Source organism: Neovison vison, chromosome 13, assembly GCF_020171115.1.
Source record: "Neovison vison isolate M4711 chromosome 13, ASM_NN_V1, whole genome shotgun sequence".
NCBI classification, from domain to species: domain Eukaryota; kingdom Metazoa; phylum Chordata; class Mammalia; order Carnivora; family Mustelidae; genus Neogale; species Neogale vison.
The window spans coordinates 61,877,505-61,893,236 of NC_058103.1; the positions used below are offsets into that span (position 1 = coordinate 61,877,505).

General features: G+C 40.4%; 1 protein-coding gene across 11 annotated transcripts in view; it reads left to right on the forward strand.

Moving 5' to 3' along the window:
- Positions 1-10,940: 10,940 nt before the first annotated feature.
- The window catches only part of RALGAPA1 (Ral GTPase activating protein catalytic subunit alpha 1), a 267,907-nt gene continuing 263,115 nt past the window's right edge, over positions 10,941-15,732 (forward strand). For 3 of the 11 annotated variants that reach the window (XM_044232095.1, XM_044232088.1, XM_044232089.1), the window contains exon 1: positions 10,942-11,459. In XM_044232095.1, the coding sequence (XP_044088030.1) occupies positions 11,354-11,459 (106 nt within the window). In that variant the 5' untranslated portion in view covers positions 10,942-11,353. Of the gene's footprint in view, positions 11,460-15,732 lie in introns of all 11 variants that reach the window. The other 8 variants (XM_044232085.1, XM_044232086.1, XM_044232087.1 and 5 more) reach the window with 4 other exon arrangements.

Genomic DNA, 15,732 nt, shown 5'->3' on the forward strand with positions numbered 1-15,732 from the left:
CCTGGGATCGAGCCCCAGCTCAGGCTCTCTGCTCAGCAGGAAGCCTGCTTCTCCTTCTCCCACTTCCCCTGCTTGTGTTTCCTCTCTGGCTCTCTCTCTGTCAAATAAATAAATAAAGTCTTTATTCAAAATAAATAAATATAATCTTTTTATTGACTATTTTAACATTACATTGTAATTTTAAACGCATAGTAAATTATTCAGCATATTACATGTATAACATGGTACTCATCTCTAAGCTTTCTCTAATACTACATTTTAGCACATCTGCTCCAGGCCACTCCTCAATCCCAAATCTCCTCTCCCTTTCCAAAATAACCATTATCCTAACTTTGTTAATGTAGACAGCCATCCATGAGTGCATACTATTTTTGCATGTGTATGTATCTGTAAATAATATATAGGATTATTTAACTTTTTTTTAAAGATTTTATTTATTTATTTGGCAGAGCGAGATCACAAGTAGGCAGAGAGGCAGGAAGAGAGAGAGAGACGAGGAGGCAGGCTCTCTGCTGAGCAGAGACCCTGCTCCTGGGCTCAATCCCAGGACCCTGAGATCATGACCTGAGCCGAAGGAAGAGGTTTAAACCACAAAGCCACCCAGGTGCCCAGGATTATTTAATGTGTTTTAAAGTGCTTATATTTTAAAGTAATATACTACACATCGTCCTACTTCTTCCTTTTTTCTCATCAATATTGTGAGATTTATTCACTGGGATACAGCAAGCTCTAATCCAGTTATCTTAACCTGCTATAAGGTATTTCATTGCCTACACATATTCCATTGAAGGAATATTTTAAAATTTATCATTTACCTGTTAATGGACATTTAAATTGCTTCAAAATTATTTTGTTAGTAAAAACAGTTGCCACAGGGCTCCTGGGCGGTTCGTGAAGTGTCTGCCTTGGGCTCAGGTCATGAACCCAGGGTCCTGGGATGGAGCCCCGCATCGGGCTCCCTGCTGCCCACTTTGCCCCACCTCCCGCTTGTGCCCTCTCTCGCTCGCTCACTCTGTCTCTCAAATAATTAAAATCTTTAAAAAAAAAAAGATTTTATTTATTTATTTGACGAGAAAGGTCACAAGCAGGCAGAGGGGCAGGCAGGGGTGGGGGAAGCAGACTCCCCGCTGAGCAGGGAGGGAGATGCGGGGCTCAAACCCAGGACCCAGAGGTCATGACCTGAGCCAAAGGCAGCTCGCCCCTCAAATAAATAAAATCTTAAAAAAGTAAAAATAGGGGCGCCTGGGTGGCTCAGTGGGTTAAGCCGCTGTCTTCGGCTCAGGTCATGGACACAGGGTCCTGGGATGGAGCCCCGCATCGGACTCCCTGCTCAGCGGGGAGCCTGCTTCCTCCTCTCTCTCTGCCTACTTGTGATCTCTATCTGTCAAATAAATAAATAAAAATCTTAAAAAAGTAAAAATAAAAATAACACCGGTTACCTCAGTGAATATTGCTGTATTTGTGTTTTAGGCCTTATGTGTAAGGATTTCTCGAGGTCATTGTTCTCCACAGTGGGGCGTGGGTAACCAGGGAGTATATCCTGAAGAGAGGAGGACGATATTAAATCTTCCATTTGTCTAATTTTCAATTTAATCTTTTTTATAAAATAAAGTAGATGTATAAATGCAACTAGAAGTCCTTTTTTTTTTTTTTTAGACTCTGACTCACCCTTATTATGTTCCTTGTGCTTACTCGTTTTTAATGAACAGATCCGGCCTCCGAAGGGAGGCAAACTTAATTCCAGGTGTTACCACTTGGTGGAGCTAGACATCAATGTACAATTCACAAACCTTGTCCCTACTGATTGACACTGGCCAGATGCTGGCAGCTGGAAAAACAAAGGCAGAACACCAGAGGCTATGACTAAGAGCTACTACTCAAATCAAGGTAAACGTTTTATTTATATTTTTTCAAGATTTTATTTATTTGAGAGAGTGAGAGTACAAGCAGGAGAAGCGGCAGACGGAAGGAGAGGGAGAAGCAGGCCCCTCCAGCAACCTTGTTTGTTGCCTATGATTAAGAGTCCCTAGCTGCCCAGAAATTCATCTCAGATATTGCCAACGATGCCCTACAGCACTGCAAAATGAGGGGCACAGCTTCTGGCAGCTCCCGAAGCAAGAGCAAGGACCGCAAGTACACTCTAACCATGGAGGACTTGACTCCTGCCCTCAGCGAGTATGGCATCAATGTGAAGAAGCCGCACTACTTCACCTGAGCCACCCAACCTAAATGTACTTGTCTGTCCCCTTGTCCCCACACCAGCCTGTTTTCATAATAAACTTTATTGTGACAGGCAAAAAAAAAAAAAAAAAAAGAGTCTCTAATGGTCTATCTCCCTCTCTGATTCCGTCTTCTTTTACTTTTCCCTCCCTTCCTCTATGATCCTCTGTTTTGTTTCTTAAATTCCACATATGAGTGAGGTCATATAATTGGCTTTTTCTGATTGACTTAATTCACTTAGCATAATACCCTCTAGTTCCACCCACGTTATTGCAAATGGCAAGATTTTATTTTTTCCTGGCTGGGTAATATTCCATTATATATCTATATCTATCTCACATTTTTATCCATGCATCTGTTGATGGACACTGGACATCTGGGCTCTTTCCATAGTTTGGCTTTTATGGACATTGCTGCTATAAACATTGGGGGGCAGGTGCTCCAAATCACTACATTTGTATCTTTGGGGTAGATACTTAGTAGGGCAATTGCTGGGTCGTAGGGTAGCTGGAGGGGAGGGGTGTGGGGGAATGGGGTAACTGGGTGATAGACATTAAGGAGAGCACATGATGTAATGAGCACTGATGAATCACTGAACTCCACCTCTGAAACCAATAATAGACTATATGTTAATTAATTGAATTGAAGAGTGTATGGAAAAGGCAAACCAAAACCTTTTTTTCCTACAATGGAGACACCTAATAAACTATACTTCAGCGAGATGGTTAAGGTCATCATTAACAGTGATATATCACACTGATAGTATGTACCATTAATATGATGAAAATGACACTTAGACTCTGTGATCTTTCTCCCTAAAACCTACAACCTTGTTCTAATTATGAGAAAAAATTCAGACGAATTTCAATAGAGAGGCATCCTTCAATAAACCTGACCACTTCTCAGAACACTTGAGGTCATAAAAACCAGCAAAATGTGAGAAACTGAGGCACCTGGGTGGCTCAGGTGGTAAGCATCTGCCCTTGGTTCAGGTCATGATCCCAGGGTCCTGGGATCGAACCCTGCATCAGGCTCCCTGCTCAGCGGGAAGCCTGCTTCTCCCTCTCCCACTCCTCTTGCTTGTATTCCCTCTCTCGCTATCTCTTTCCCTCTGTCAAATAAATAAAATCTTTTTTAAAAATGTGAGAAACTATCACAGCCAAGAGGGGCTTAAGAAGAAAGGATAGCTGAATGTAACAAAGTATCCTGAATAAGATCATGGAATGGAAAAATTGATAAAAATTAAGAAAATCTGAATAATCTATGGAATTTAGTTGACAATAATATGTCAATGTAGGTTCATCAGTTACAACAAATGTCCCACTCTGGTGGGAGATGTTGATGTTGGAGGAGGCTGGGCATGTGTAGGGGCAAGGAACACATGGGACATCTCTGTACCTTCCTTTCAGTTTTGCTGTAAACCTGAAACTGATTTATAGAAAGAAAATCTATTAAAAATTGATCTATTAATTTTAAAAATCTCAAATTTGAATTAACTAAGTCTAAAAAATAGTAATGTAACATGTTCACATTTGGGAGACTGATGATGACCTATACTTCTTGGGATGCTCATGATTTTAAACTCAAGTTTTAAATTCTAGTTTTCACAAGCCATATCGCAAAGAGAATTTTCTGCGGTTTTCTTTTCATAATAAATGCGTCTTCAGAGGGGAGAATTTATGCTTTCAAAGGATTTTAGTATTTACAACATTGGGAAAAGAAAATGAGGCAGTGGGCGGGGCATGTTAGATTGAAATTACTCTTATGCCAGTGTGTTTTACAATGATGTTTCCTTTTTGTGGTATGCCAGACGTATAATGATTACTAATGATATGTTACATTTTTTATTTTCTAAAATTATTTCATTCATTTGCCATTTACTGAGTGCCTGTGCAAGAGAAAGAAATGGGAACTTAACAACCATTCTTCCATTCAACAAATATTTATTGAGCACATTTTATAAAGGGCACTTAGCAAGAAGATTAGGATACAGCTTTAAACACAAGCTATATGGTCTTTCTCCTGTGGGAGTTTGTAGTCTAGTGGGAGAGCAAATCTTTAAACAATTATACAAATTGCTCTAGTACAAATGTATGAAGGAAAGAAAAAGAATGTTGTACATTATGGCAGTCATTATAGAAGTAACTTTCAATACCATTTCTCACCTAATTATCACAATTATGGTTGTGGTTTACATATGGGGAGAATGAGGCTCAGAGAGATTAAACTGTATGTCACAGATCCCAGAGCAAGTAAATTCTGAAGTCTAATTCAGAGCTATCTAATTCTAAAGATCATGACTGAAAACAGTGTATTATTTCCTGAATTTTACAAAAGCCTGAATTGTACAAAACTGTTACCTTGATTTTACAAATGAGAAAACTGATGCTGAGAGGGACTAGAACTAGAACCCAAATCCTTTAAATAATTCACTGATTTTCCTATTCTATCATAGTGCTTCCTCAAAACAAGCACACTCTGTCCCTTTGATGATACAAACATACAAGCCCTGCGTGGAGGAACTGAATACATTTTTGTAAACTTAAAAAACAATGGTAAGACTGTCACTGAAACAATCTCCTACTGAGAAAGTATTGTTTTTTAAACATAATGTTGGCAATATTTCTTACAGCTCTCTTCTTTGCTGAATGTAAAAAAAAAATTTATGGTAATCAAATATTTCATTGTATTTTGGACAGGGCTGTGAGAACATAGGAGGAAAATAGTTCTTCAAGCAAGCGGCTTCACTTTTCATGAAATTATTTTATAAAAGAAAGTTTCCAAGAACAGTTTTAATTTATACCACCCAGAATTTTTTTCAATTTCAATTTTTTTCAACAAATGCAGATGCTTTTGGGGACCCATCAATGCACTAGGACATCTTGAATTTTTCTCTGCAGAAGAAAAACATGCACAACATATCCATGTTTATGTGGGGTGCAAATAAGGAAAAGACTAAAAAGAAAAAGAACATAAGTAATAGAAAAGGAAACAGATTAATTTTGTAGAAAACATAAATAGCTCCGCTTAAAAGTCTTTTTGTTGTCAAGTTGTTTGCAGCAAAAAATTAGGATATGATATAGCACATAGGAATAAAATACATGAAAGACAATATATATAAGTATGTCAACATATAAGTAGTATATGAAAATATTCTTAGTAATAGATTGAAGACAGAATAAATTGCCCAATCTGTACCCTCCAAGTTTATCCTTCTGCTTGAGTCTCTGGTGACCCTAATTTCCGCTTATTTTTATGGATAAATCATGGAAATGTTTAATAAAGCATATTTTTTCTTTCCCCTTTCTCTTGTTCTTTGCATCTTTAATCTTGTCTCAACAATATATAATATTCTGATATTTTAAGACCCCAATGACAATTTTACATCCACAGTTGAAATAGATCAACATAAAAGATTTAAAAAATTCAACCTTAAACTCTAAAAAACCCATAGAACTTATTTCCCTATGAATCAAAACCTGCAAACTAAAGGATTGATTTTGATTACATTCTGGCCTGCCCCTGGTTTTTTTTTTTTTTTTAAATATTTTATTTATTTATTTGACAGAGAGAGATCACAAGTAGGCAGAGAGGCAGGCAGAGAGAGAGAGAGAGAGGAAAGCAGGCTCTCCGCTCAGCGGAGAGCCCGATGCGGGACTCGATCCCAGGACCCTGGGATCATGACCTGAGCCGAAGCAGCAGCTTAACCCACTGAGCCACCCAGGCGCCCCTGGCCTGCCCCTGTTAAGCATTGTTTCTTTCTTTGTCCTCCTAGCATCTTCTTTGTTCCTCTGTTGACCAACCCCGACCTCCAAACAGGTTACTCTTCCTGAATTGACCGCAGAAACAGCAACTCTATTGTTTGCATACATTCAGCAAATGCTTACTGAGTGCCTGGTGTTGATTCATTCTTGCCATAAATATGTATGGAGCGCCTCCTGCATGCCAGGTATCATTGGAGAGGGCAGAGAAAGAGAGACAGAGAGAGAGGAAGACAGCAAGAAGGAAGCAGGGAGGGAGAGAAACAATTTTTGGAGCCTTGGATTATGGATCACAATCCAAGGTCTTCTCAAAACCTATTTTTTTTTTAAAGAAGAGATTACAGTCTAAAATAGGGCAGAAGAAGCATAAATGATTAAGCATGGAGTGTGGAGAGTGTTATGGGAAAGAAAAAAAGTGCTCTGGGAGGACTTTAGAAGAGGGCTGCAATGTTGTTTCCAAGCAGTTCTTTTTTTTTTCTCTCCTTTTAAAATTTCAAACCCTTATTCAGCCTACTAAATATCTTTAAAATATAAAAATCAGGACTTTTCCTGTTGCAAGTAACTGAAACCTAACACAAACTATTGCTCTGTGAAATAGAAAAGATCATGGCACTTCAGGCAAGTTCACTCCCAATGCCAAACAATGTTATCAAAACTCAGTCTCTTTGATTATTTCCTCCGTTCTCAGAGCATTGGTGCTATCCCCAGCAGATTCTTTTCACATCTTGGTTCCTAGCAGTTCCAGGCTTTCATCATGAAGAAAAAAGTTCCTCTTTCTCAGTAGTTGTTGGAATGAGTTTTATTGGACTGACATGGTCTTGTGCCCATCCTTAACACACTTGCTTTGCCCACGGTGCTTGAGTACTGAAGTCTAAATGGGGCCATGGGGCATGAGATCCAAAGAGACCAAGAGAGGAGTGGCTTTTCAAAGGAAAATCTGGGTATAAGTATCAGAATACAGCCAAACGAACCTACATCCACTATAATCAGTGTAGCTAATTACTTTTTTAAAAATTTGCACTTTAATTAGTTTAGAAAGAGCAAGAGACTAAGTCTGTAAGATATGAAATCTAGACATGTTTCTAGCTTTTCTGAAGTTAATTCCTCAATGTGGGTTTTATTCTTTGACCTGAAGTGCGATGCATTTCCTGATTTTAAGACAGATATTCAGAAACTAATGGCAAGGAGATAAGACTTTGTGTGTGTGTGTGTGTGTGTGTGTGTGTAACTGTTAAAATTTACTTAAAACTGAGTGGAGGCTCAAATCCTACTAAGAGTGGGGATGGGGAGGAAACCGCTGCCATTTCTAGCATCTCTAGTTAGAAATGGTGAAAATCTGAGCCCAAATACAGGTTGTGGTAATGGAGAGAACATGACTAAATCAAGAAATATTTAGGAAGTAGAATCATCAGGTCTTGGTAACAGGACAAAAGAGGAAAAAGAGGAGAAGATGTAAGATGATTTGAGTTTCTGGATTGAAAAAACAGGACAAATAGTGGCATTATCAATAAAGATATCAGATGAAGGAGGAAGATGAGGTTTGGGAGAAAGGAGGGCAAAGTTGACAAGTTTCAGTTTTGCATATATTAAATTTGAGTAGTTTGAATTTGAGTATATATAATTCGAGATTAGTATTTCAGAAAAGGCACAGGTTATAGGCAGGGACACAGGTGACTAACCAAATAAATGATAGTCAGAATCACGGGATCAGATAACTCTTCGACTACCAAAAGAAAACATTTTATAATATGAACATAAAAATTTAAAAACCAACAAATATTTATTCTGTGCCATTGTAGAGCATAAAGATAGCTTTTTGTAAAAAGCCATTCTTTTCAAGGAGTTTCTATTCCTACATATACATCTTAATTTGTTTTGTTAGTTTATAATTGGTACACTAGATTTTCTTCATTTTCTTTTTTAAAGATTTTATTTATTTATTTGACAGAAATCACAAGTAGGCAGAGAGGCAGACAGAGAGAGGGGGAGGAAGCAGGCTCCCTGCGGAGCAGAGAGCCCGATGCGGGGCTCGATCCCAGGACCCCGGGATCATGACCTGAGCCGAAGGCAGAGGCTTCAACCCACTGAGCCACCCAGGCGCCCCCTTCATTTTCTTTAAAACAACTTAGATTTAATGTTTTATTTATTTATTTATTTTAAAGATTTTATTTGACAGACAGAGATCACAAGCAGGCAGAAAGGCAGGCAGAGAGAGGTGAGCAGGCTCCCTGCGGAGCAGAGAGCCCAATGTGGGTCTCGATCCCAGGACCCCAGGATCATGACCTGTGCGGAAGGCAGAGGCTTTAACCCACTGAGCCACCCAGGCGCCCCATTTTTTATTGTTTTAATTGTAAAAGCAATATATGCTTTTTGTAAAGGAGATATAAGCAAAATATAAAGAAGAAAATTAAAATCACCTGTAATTCCACTTTGCAGATATAACCACAATTTTGGAGAATTTTTTAATCTTTTTCTAATTACATTTTATACACAATTTTTTTCCAGAGTTTTATTAAGAAACATATTTTCAGCTTTTTTTAAAAGATATTTTTATTTATTTATTTGACAGACTGATCACAAGTAGGCAGAGAGGCAGGCAGAGAGAGAGGAGGAAGCAGGCTCCCAACTGAGCAGAGAGCCCGATGCGGGGCTCCATCCCAGGACCCTGGGATCATGACCTGAGCCGAAGGCAGAGGCTTTAACCCACTGAGGCACCCAGGTACCCCATATTTTCAGTTTTTTAAAAAAAGATTTTATTTATTTATCTGACAGACAGAGATCACAAGTAGGCAGAGAGGCAGACAGAGAGAAAGGGGGGAAGCAGGCTCCCTGATGAGCAGAAAGCCCGATGCGGGGCTTGATCCCAGGACCCTGGGACCATGACCTGAGCCGAAGGCAGAGGTTTTAACCCACTGAGCCACCCAGGCGCCCCATATTTTCAGTTTTGTATCTGCTTTTTCACTTAGCATTGTCTTGCGTATTTTTCATGTCATTAAAAAAGTCTCCATATTAGTAATTTTATAGTCATGTCACATTCTACCTATTGGACAGTCATTTCCTTTCTGATGGACATTTATGTTGTTTCCAAACTTTCAATGCTATAGATCATGTGTTAATATTTTTTTATATGTACCCATTTATGATTTTGTACAATAGAATTCTGAAAGTGGAACAAATGAATCAGAGTATATAAATATTTTTAAGTGCCTTTATACGTAATGCCAAATTTTAATTTCCAGTGAGCTTGTAGTAATTAACGCTTCTTCCCAGCAAGCAATAGGAGTATCTTATTCACACTTACCAGAAGTAAGATGTCTAATTTAAAAACAAACTTTACTAATTTGACTAATAAGACATTACATGATTATCATTAAAAAATAAATTATATTGGGTGAAAGAAGTCAGATTCCCCCCAAAAAAGAGTATTCTAAATACTTATATTTGTATAGAACTCTTGAAAATCGGAACTCCAAGTGACAGAAAGCAAATCAGTGCTCTCCTGGGAACCAGGGATCAGGTAGCAGGGGAATTATCAAGGGGCAAGAGGAAAGTTTTGGGGGTGGTGGATATGTCCCCGATTTTGATTATCGTGATGTTTTCATAGGTGTATGCAATTGTGGAAGTTACCAAATTGTACACCTTGAAAATGTACAGTTAGTTGTACATCAATTGTCTTCAATAAAGCTGTTTAAAAATTGTTTAATAGGGGTGCCTGGGTGGCTCAGTGGGTTAAAGCTGCTGCCTTCGGCTCGGGTCATGATCCCGGGGTCCTGGGATCGAGCCCCACATGAGGCTCTCTACTCAGCGGGGAGCCTGCTTCTTCCTCTCTCTCTGCCTTCCTCTCTGCCTACTTGTGATCTCTGTCTGTCAAATAAATAAATAAAATCTTTTAAAAAATTGTTTAAAAATATTGTTTTAATCTGATTTTTTGAAAATTACTTACGTGTGAACATTTTCACTTTAAAAAAAAAAGCTTTATTTATTTGAGAGAGAGAGAGAAAGGGAGAACAACTGGCAGAAGGGGGGGAGGGGCAGAGGGAGATCACCCCCAACTCAACTCCCAGCTGAGTGCAGAGCCCAAAATGGGACTGATCCTGGGATCCTGAGGTCATGACCTCAGCCGAAATCAAGAGTCAGCTGCTCAACTGAGTGAGCCACCCAGGTGCGCCACATTGTCATGTTTTAGTTATGAATATACAGTCCTGTGATTTTTTGTGTTCCTCGTGTTTCCACAATCTAAGGTGGAGGCCTTAGCATGTTTTTCCTGGATTTGTGAACTCTACACATTAAGAAAATTCACCCTCAAAGTTCTCCAGATTTCTTTTCTCTTGTAATTTTGCACTCTGTTACTGCATTCTTTGGGGGTTCATTTATTTGTGCAAGATAATTTTATTTATTTATTTTTTCATGTGCAAGATAATTTTAACCTAGAGGATGTACTACAACCCTACAAATCTCTAAACTACAATAAACTGTCCATCACTTTGAAAAAACAAACAAAAAAGTCTTTTAAACAAAATTCAACTTACGAAATAAAGAGTGTTACATCTAAGGCCTTCAGAATTGGCATCTAAAATGTATTGCACGTCTGTTTTGATGTTTTGGGGTTATTTTTAAGTTACTATAACATAGTAACCTGTGGAGATGAAGGATCTTTTTAAACAAAAACTACACACCACCACTCTGGGAGTCCCTCGGTTAGGAGTCCCTTCGCTTACAATGGCGCGGAATGGTTCCTTTCCCTGACTTTCTTGGGTTCCTGCTTTGGCGGCTTACACAGGACACCAAAGGTGGGTAATGCCACAGATGATCTCACGCTGGCATGACGTCAAGAAACCTTGACGTCAGAAGGCGGTTGCCACGGGGACCATTCGCCACCGACGGCAGAGTCGTGAAACCTCATCACCGCACTCGTCTCCGTTTCGGCCTATGCAGGGTGTAAGCTGCTAAAGAAGCTTTAACCTTAAGGGGGCCTCAGGGAGAGGAGTCGTGCTGCCGCCGCGGAGAGCCCCACCTCCGGCTCCGGGTCCCGGGCCCCGGCCTGTGGCTGCGAGCGGCGGCTTCGGGAGGCAGCCGGGGCGGCGGCGACGGACCTGCCGGGTCTCCCCCGCTCCGTGCAGGATTGGGAGAGGGGATCCGCCATATTGGAGCCGGAACCGAAGGTGCCTTGCAGCCGCGGCGCGAGGCGGGTGGAGGCGGCGGCCCTGGCCTGGATGTGAGCGGAGTCGGCTACGCTGGGGCCCGCAAGCCTGGGGAGTGAATGAGCTGCTCACGCTAGTAGCCTCCCCGCCCACTCTCTCCACTTTCCGCCGCCGGGGCCGGACCGGGAGGGGACCGGAGTCGGCCGTGGCGGCGGTAGCGGCAGCGGCAGGATGTTCTCCAAGAAGCCGCACGGGGACGTGAAGAAGTCTACCCAGAAGGTGCTGGACACCAAGAAGGACGCGCTGACCCGTCTCAAGCACTTGCGCATCGTCATCGGTGAGGAGCGAGGGGGTGGTGGCGCCCAAAGGCCTTCCTCGGGGAGCCCCTGGGGACTCTCCCGCCCGCCCTGGCGCTGTGCGGGAATAGAGGGCGAGGCGTCGCCTCCGCAGAGACGCGGGAGGGCGGATAATTTGGGGAAGGGAAAACTTGGCAGTTGGCAAGTACTAATCACCACCAACACAGGGTTACCTAATTTTGAGTTAATAGTCCGAGCTCATTTGTACAAACTAGCATTATTCTAAAAACTTAGATCTTTGTTGGACTTCAGGAGGCTTGGTGTTGTCGATAATGGTGTTTATAGGATATATGTGTCAGGTGACTACCGCGGTCCCAATCCAAGTGGAAACATCCCCCCCACCCCCCAAACTCAAAACAATATAAACCTTAATCTTTCAAGTTCCTTGGCTACTGAGGGCGAGGAAGCAGTTCCACACCTCTTTGGGAAGTGGCCGGTTTCCAAAATTCTTAGGGCAAGAGCCCCGCCCTTTTGTTAAAGTACCATGTTCATCATTACTGTCACTTGGAGGGAAGATTATTATTAATTACAGAGAACAAAGTAGTTTGTAACTTCCTTTGCTTCTCGAAAATTGTATACAGTTCTGGTTTTACTTAGTTAAAATTTTCTTACCCTGTTGTCCTCTGCTTCTCTTTGGCTGGCGGACCAAACAGTGCTCGGGTTGTGGTTATAGGGTTAAACGAATCTTTGGAATACTTGCTCATTGCATAGGTTGATAAGGGCTGTAATGATATTTATGGAACACCCGGTCCAGTACTTGGATCTTTTCAGATGGAATTTGAGGTGAAAAGGAAAGTTGCTTTGCTTGTTGTTGTTGATACAGAGAGTTATTGGCAGGACTAAGTTTAGAACCCAGATGCCTGAATCCTAGTTCAGAGTTTATTATCTTCAGATCTCCTTCTAATGAGTGTTTTTCTGAAAAGTGTCATTTAATTAGTATGTTTTTTAATTAGTATAATTAATATAAGTAAGTCCTGTGTTTGAGCTGTGTGTTTTTCTGTTGTTTATTCATACCATCAGGGTACCACCAGTAATATCCAACATTTGTTTGGTTTACAAAATGATTTCACATAAATTATAATTAATTCTCACAGTAACTGTAGAAGTAGATATGATTATACTCCATATTTTATAAATGAGAAAGCTGAGGTTTGGGAATGTTAAGTAGTCATCCAGCTACTAGGAGGCCAGAACTGGAGCCCAGATTTCATATCTCCAGTTTGTGTTTTACTCTTTTCTACATTTAAAACAGCAAATCTTTATCACAAGTAAGTTGTATATATTTCTGTCAAATAAGAAAGCAATTAAATCCAGTTTAGCAATATAAAAAGAGATCTAGTTTTCAAGAAAATATAAATCTTCTAAATATAGTTGAGTTTCTGATCTTTTTATTTTCATTCTTCTTGAGAGTTAAGTTATTGAAAAGGTTTGGCTGAGAGAGTGCAACAGAAAGTCATTGTGTGAATGCAGATGTTCACAGACAGTGGAGGAATAAAATTGGAGAATTAATGGAATTTGGCACCTACTTGGGACAGACTGTAGGCTGAGTAAAGTCAGAGCTATAAAGTTGAGTTCTGGTAGAGTATTGACATTTCCTATATTAACTGCTGTATTCTCTAGTTACAGAGTGGTTAGGGGATAGTTCGTACATACTTCTTGGGCTTGAAAGTTTTTTCCATCTGGGTGAAATGGTCTAAATTACAAGGCTTCACGTACATGTTAGGTATTTTTTTTTTTTTTTTTTGTAGATTTTATTTATTTATGTATCAGAGAGAGAGGGCGAGAGAGCAAGCACAGGCAGACAGAATGGCAGGCAGAGGCAGAGGGAGAAGCAGGCTCCCTGCAGAGCAAGGAGCCCGATGTGATGTGGGACTCGATCCCAGGACGCTGGGATCATGACCTGAGCCGAAGGCAGCTGCTTAACCAACTGAGCCACCCAGGCATCCCATGTTAGGTATTTTTTTTTTTTTTTTTAAAGATTTTATTTATTTGTCAGAGAGAGAGGGAGAGAGAGCGAGCACAGGCAGACAGAGAGGCAGGCAGAGGCAGAGGGAGAAGCAGGCTCCCTGCCAAGCAAGGAGCCCGATGTGGGACTCGATCCCAGGACACTGAGATCATGACCTGAGCCAAAGGCAGCTGCTTAACCAACTGAGCCACCCAGGCGTCCCCCATGTTAGGTATTTTTAAAACAAAGCAATAATGAGAAAAAACACACTTTTTGATTTTTTTATTAATTTATGGGCTTTTAAAAAAATGGAGCATATGCTATATATAAACACTTAAAATATCCTTAAGAACCTTCAAATAGAGAATATTGTGCTTTCAGACTCTATGCCCTTTCAGTGGATGAGGTCCATACAGAGAGATTACAGCACTCCAGTACTCTTTATTTATTTTTAATATTTTATTTTATTTTATTTTAATTCCAGTGTAGTTAACATACAGTGTTATACTAGTTTCAGGTGTACAATAGAGTGATTCACAATTCCATATTATTACTCAGTTCTCATCAAGGTAAGTGTACTCTTAATCCTGTTCACCTATTTCATCCCTCTCCTCCACCCACCTCCCAGTAAACATGTTTGTTCTCTATAGTTAAAGATTGTTTTTTTGGTGGGGGGCGGGGTGCTGGGGGGCTATGTCAGTTAGGCATCTGACTCTTGATTTCAGCTCAGGTCATGATCTCAGGGTTGTAGGATCGAGCCCCATGTTGTACTCCACTGAGCCTGGAGCCTGCTTGAGATTGCCCTTCTGCCCCACCCCGCCAGTTCATGGGTATGCTTTCTTTCTTGTTCTCTTTCTCTCTCTCTCTCTCTCACACACACACAGACACAAAAGAGTGGGTGGTTTTTTTTTGTCTCTTTTTTTTGTTTTTGTTTTTCCAATTTATTTATTTTCAGAAAAACATTATTCATTATTTTTTCACCACACCCAGTGCTCCATGCAAGCCGTGCCCTCTATATTACCCACAACCTGGTACCCCAACCTCCCACCCCCCCGCCACTTCAAACCCCTCAGATTGTTTTTCAGAGTCCATAGTCTCTCATGGTTCACCTCCCCTTCCAATTTACCCAAATTCCCTTGTTTGTCTCTTTATACTTCAGTAGTTTTAGACCCATAGTTCTCAACCAGGACAGTTTTTTCCCTCGGGCAATATTGGCAATGTCCGGAGATACTTTTGGTTGTCACAAATAGGGAGAGAGGCTACTGGCATCTGGTGGGTTGCAGAAATTCTGCTAAATATCTTACATAGCACAGGATAATATATCAGAACAGTATTCTAGTTCTAAATGTAGTGCTGAGATTTAGAAACTTTGTCAAAATAATGGAGTGAAAGATGGATCTCCAAATGTTGTACTTGTTAGGGAAGAACCCAATGTCCTTCGACTGATAAATGAATAAAGAAGAAGTAGTATGTATGTACTCACACACACACACACACACACGAATATTACTCAGCCATAAAAAAGAATGCAGGCTTGCCATTTGCAACAACTTGGATGGAGCTAGAGTGTATTATGCTAAGCAAATTAAGTCAGAGAAAGACAAATACCATATGATTTCACTCTTCTGTGGAATTAAAAAACAAAACAGATAAAAAAAAAAAAAGAGGGAGGCAAACCATAAAAGAGACTCATAACACTGGAGAACAAACTGAGGGTGGATGGAGGGGCAGTGGCTGAGAGGATGGGCTAAACGGATGATAGGTATTAAGGAGGGCAAATGTTGTGATGAGCACTGGGTGATTTTGTTTTTTCTTTTTTAAAGATTTTATTTATTTATTTGACAGACAGAGGTTACAAGTAGGCAAGAGAGGCAGGCAGGGAGAGAGAGGAGAAAGCAGGCTCTCCGCAGAGCAGAGAGCCCGATGTGACCTGAGCCCATGACCTGAGCCGAAAAGCAGAGGTTTTAACCCCCTGAGCCACCCAGGCACCCCAGCACTGGGTATTATATGTAAGTGATAAATCACTAAAATCTACTCCTGAAACTAATATTACAGTGTATGTTAACTAGTAACATAGTAAGTAGAATTTAAATAAAAACTTGAAACAGAAACACAACAAAACAAAAACAAATGCTGTACTTGGTTCTACTAAATTAATTGAATAAAATACTCTGTATCTTTAAATGGTTACAGTTATTTTCTTTGAAATATGGTTAATGTAAGTAAATTCCTAAGAAAATGAGTGTGAGAAAGCAGAGTGACAAACACTATAAGATGTCTTAGAGGTCCACCAATCAGGTAACTTATTT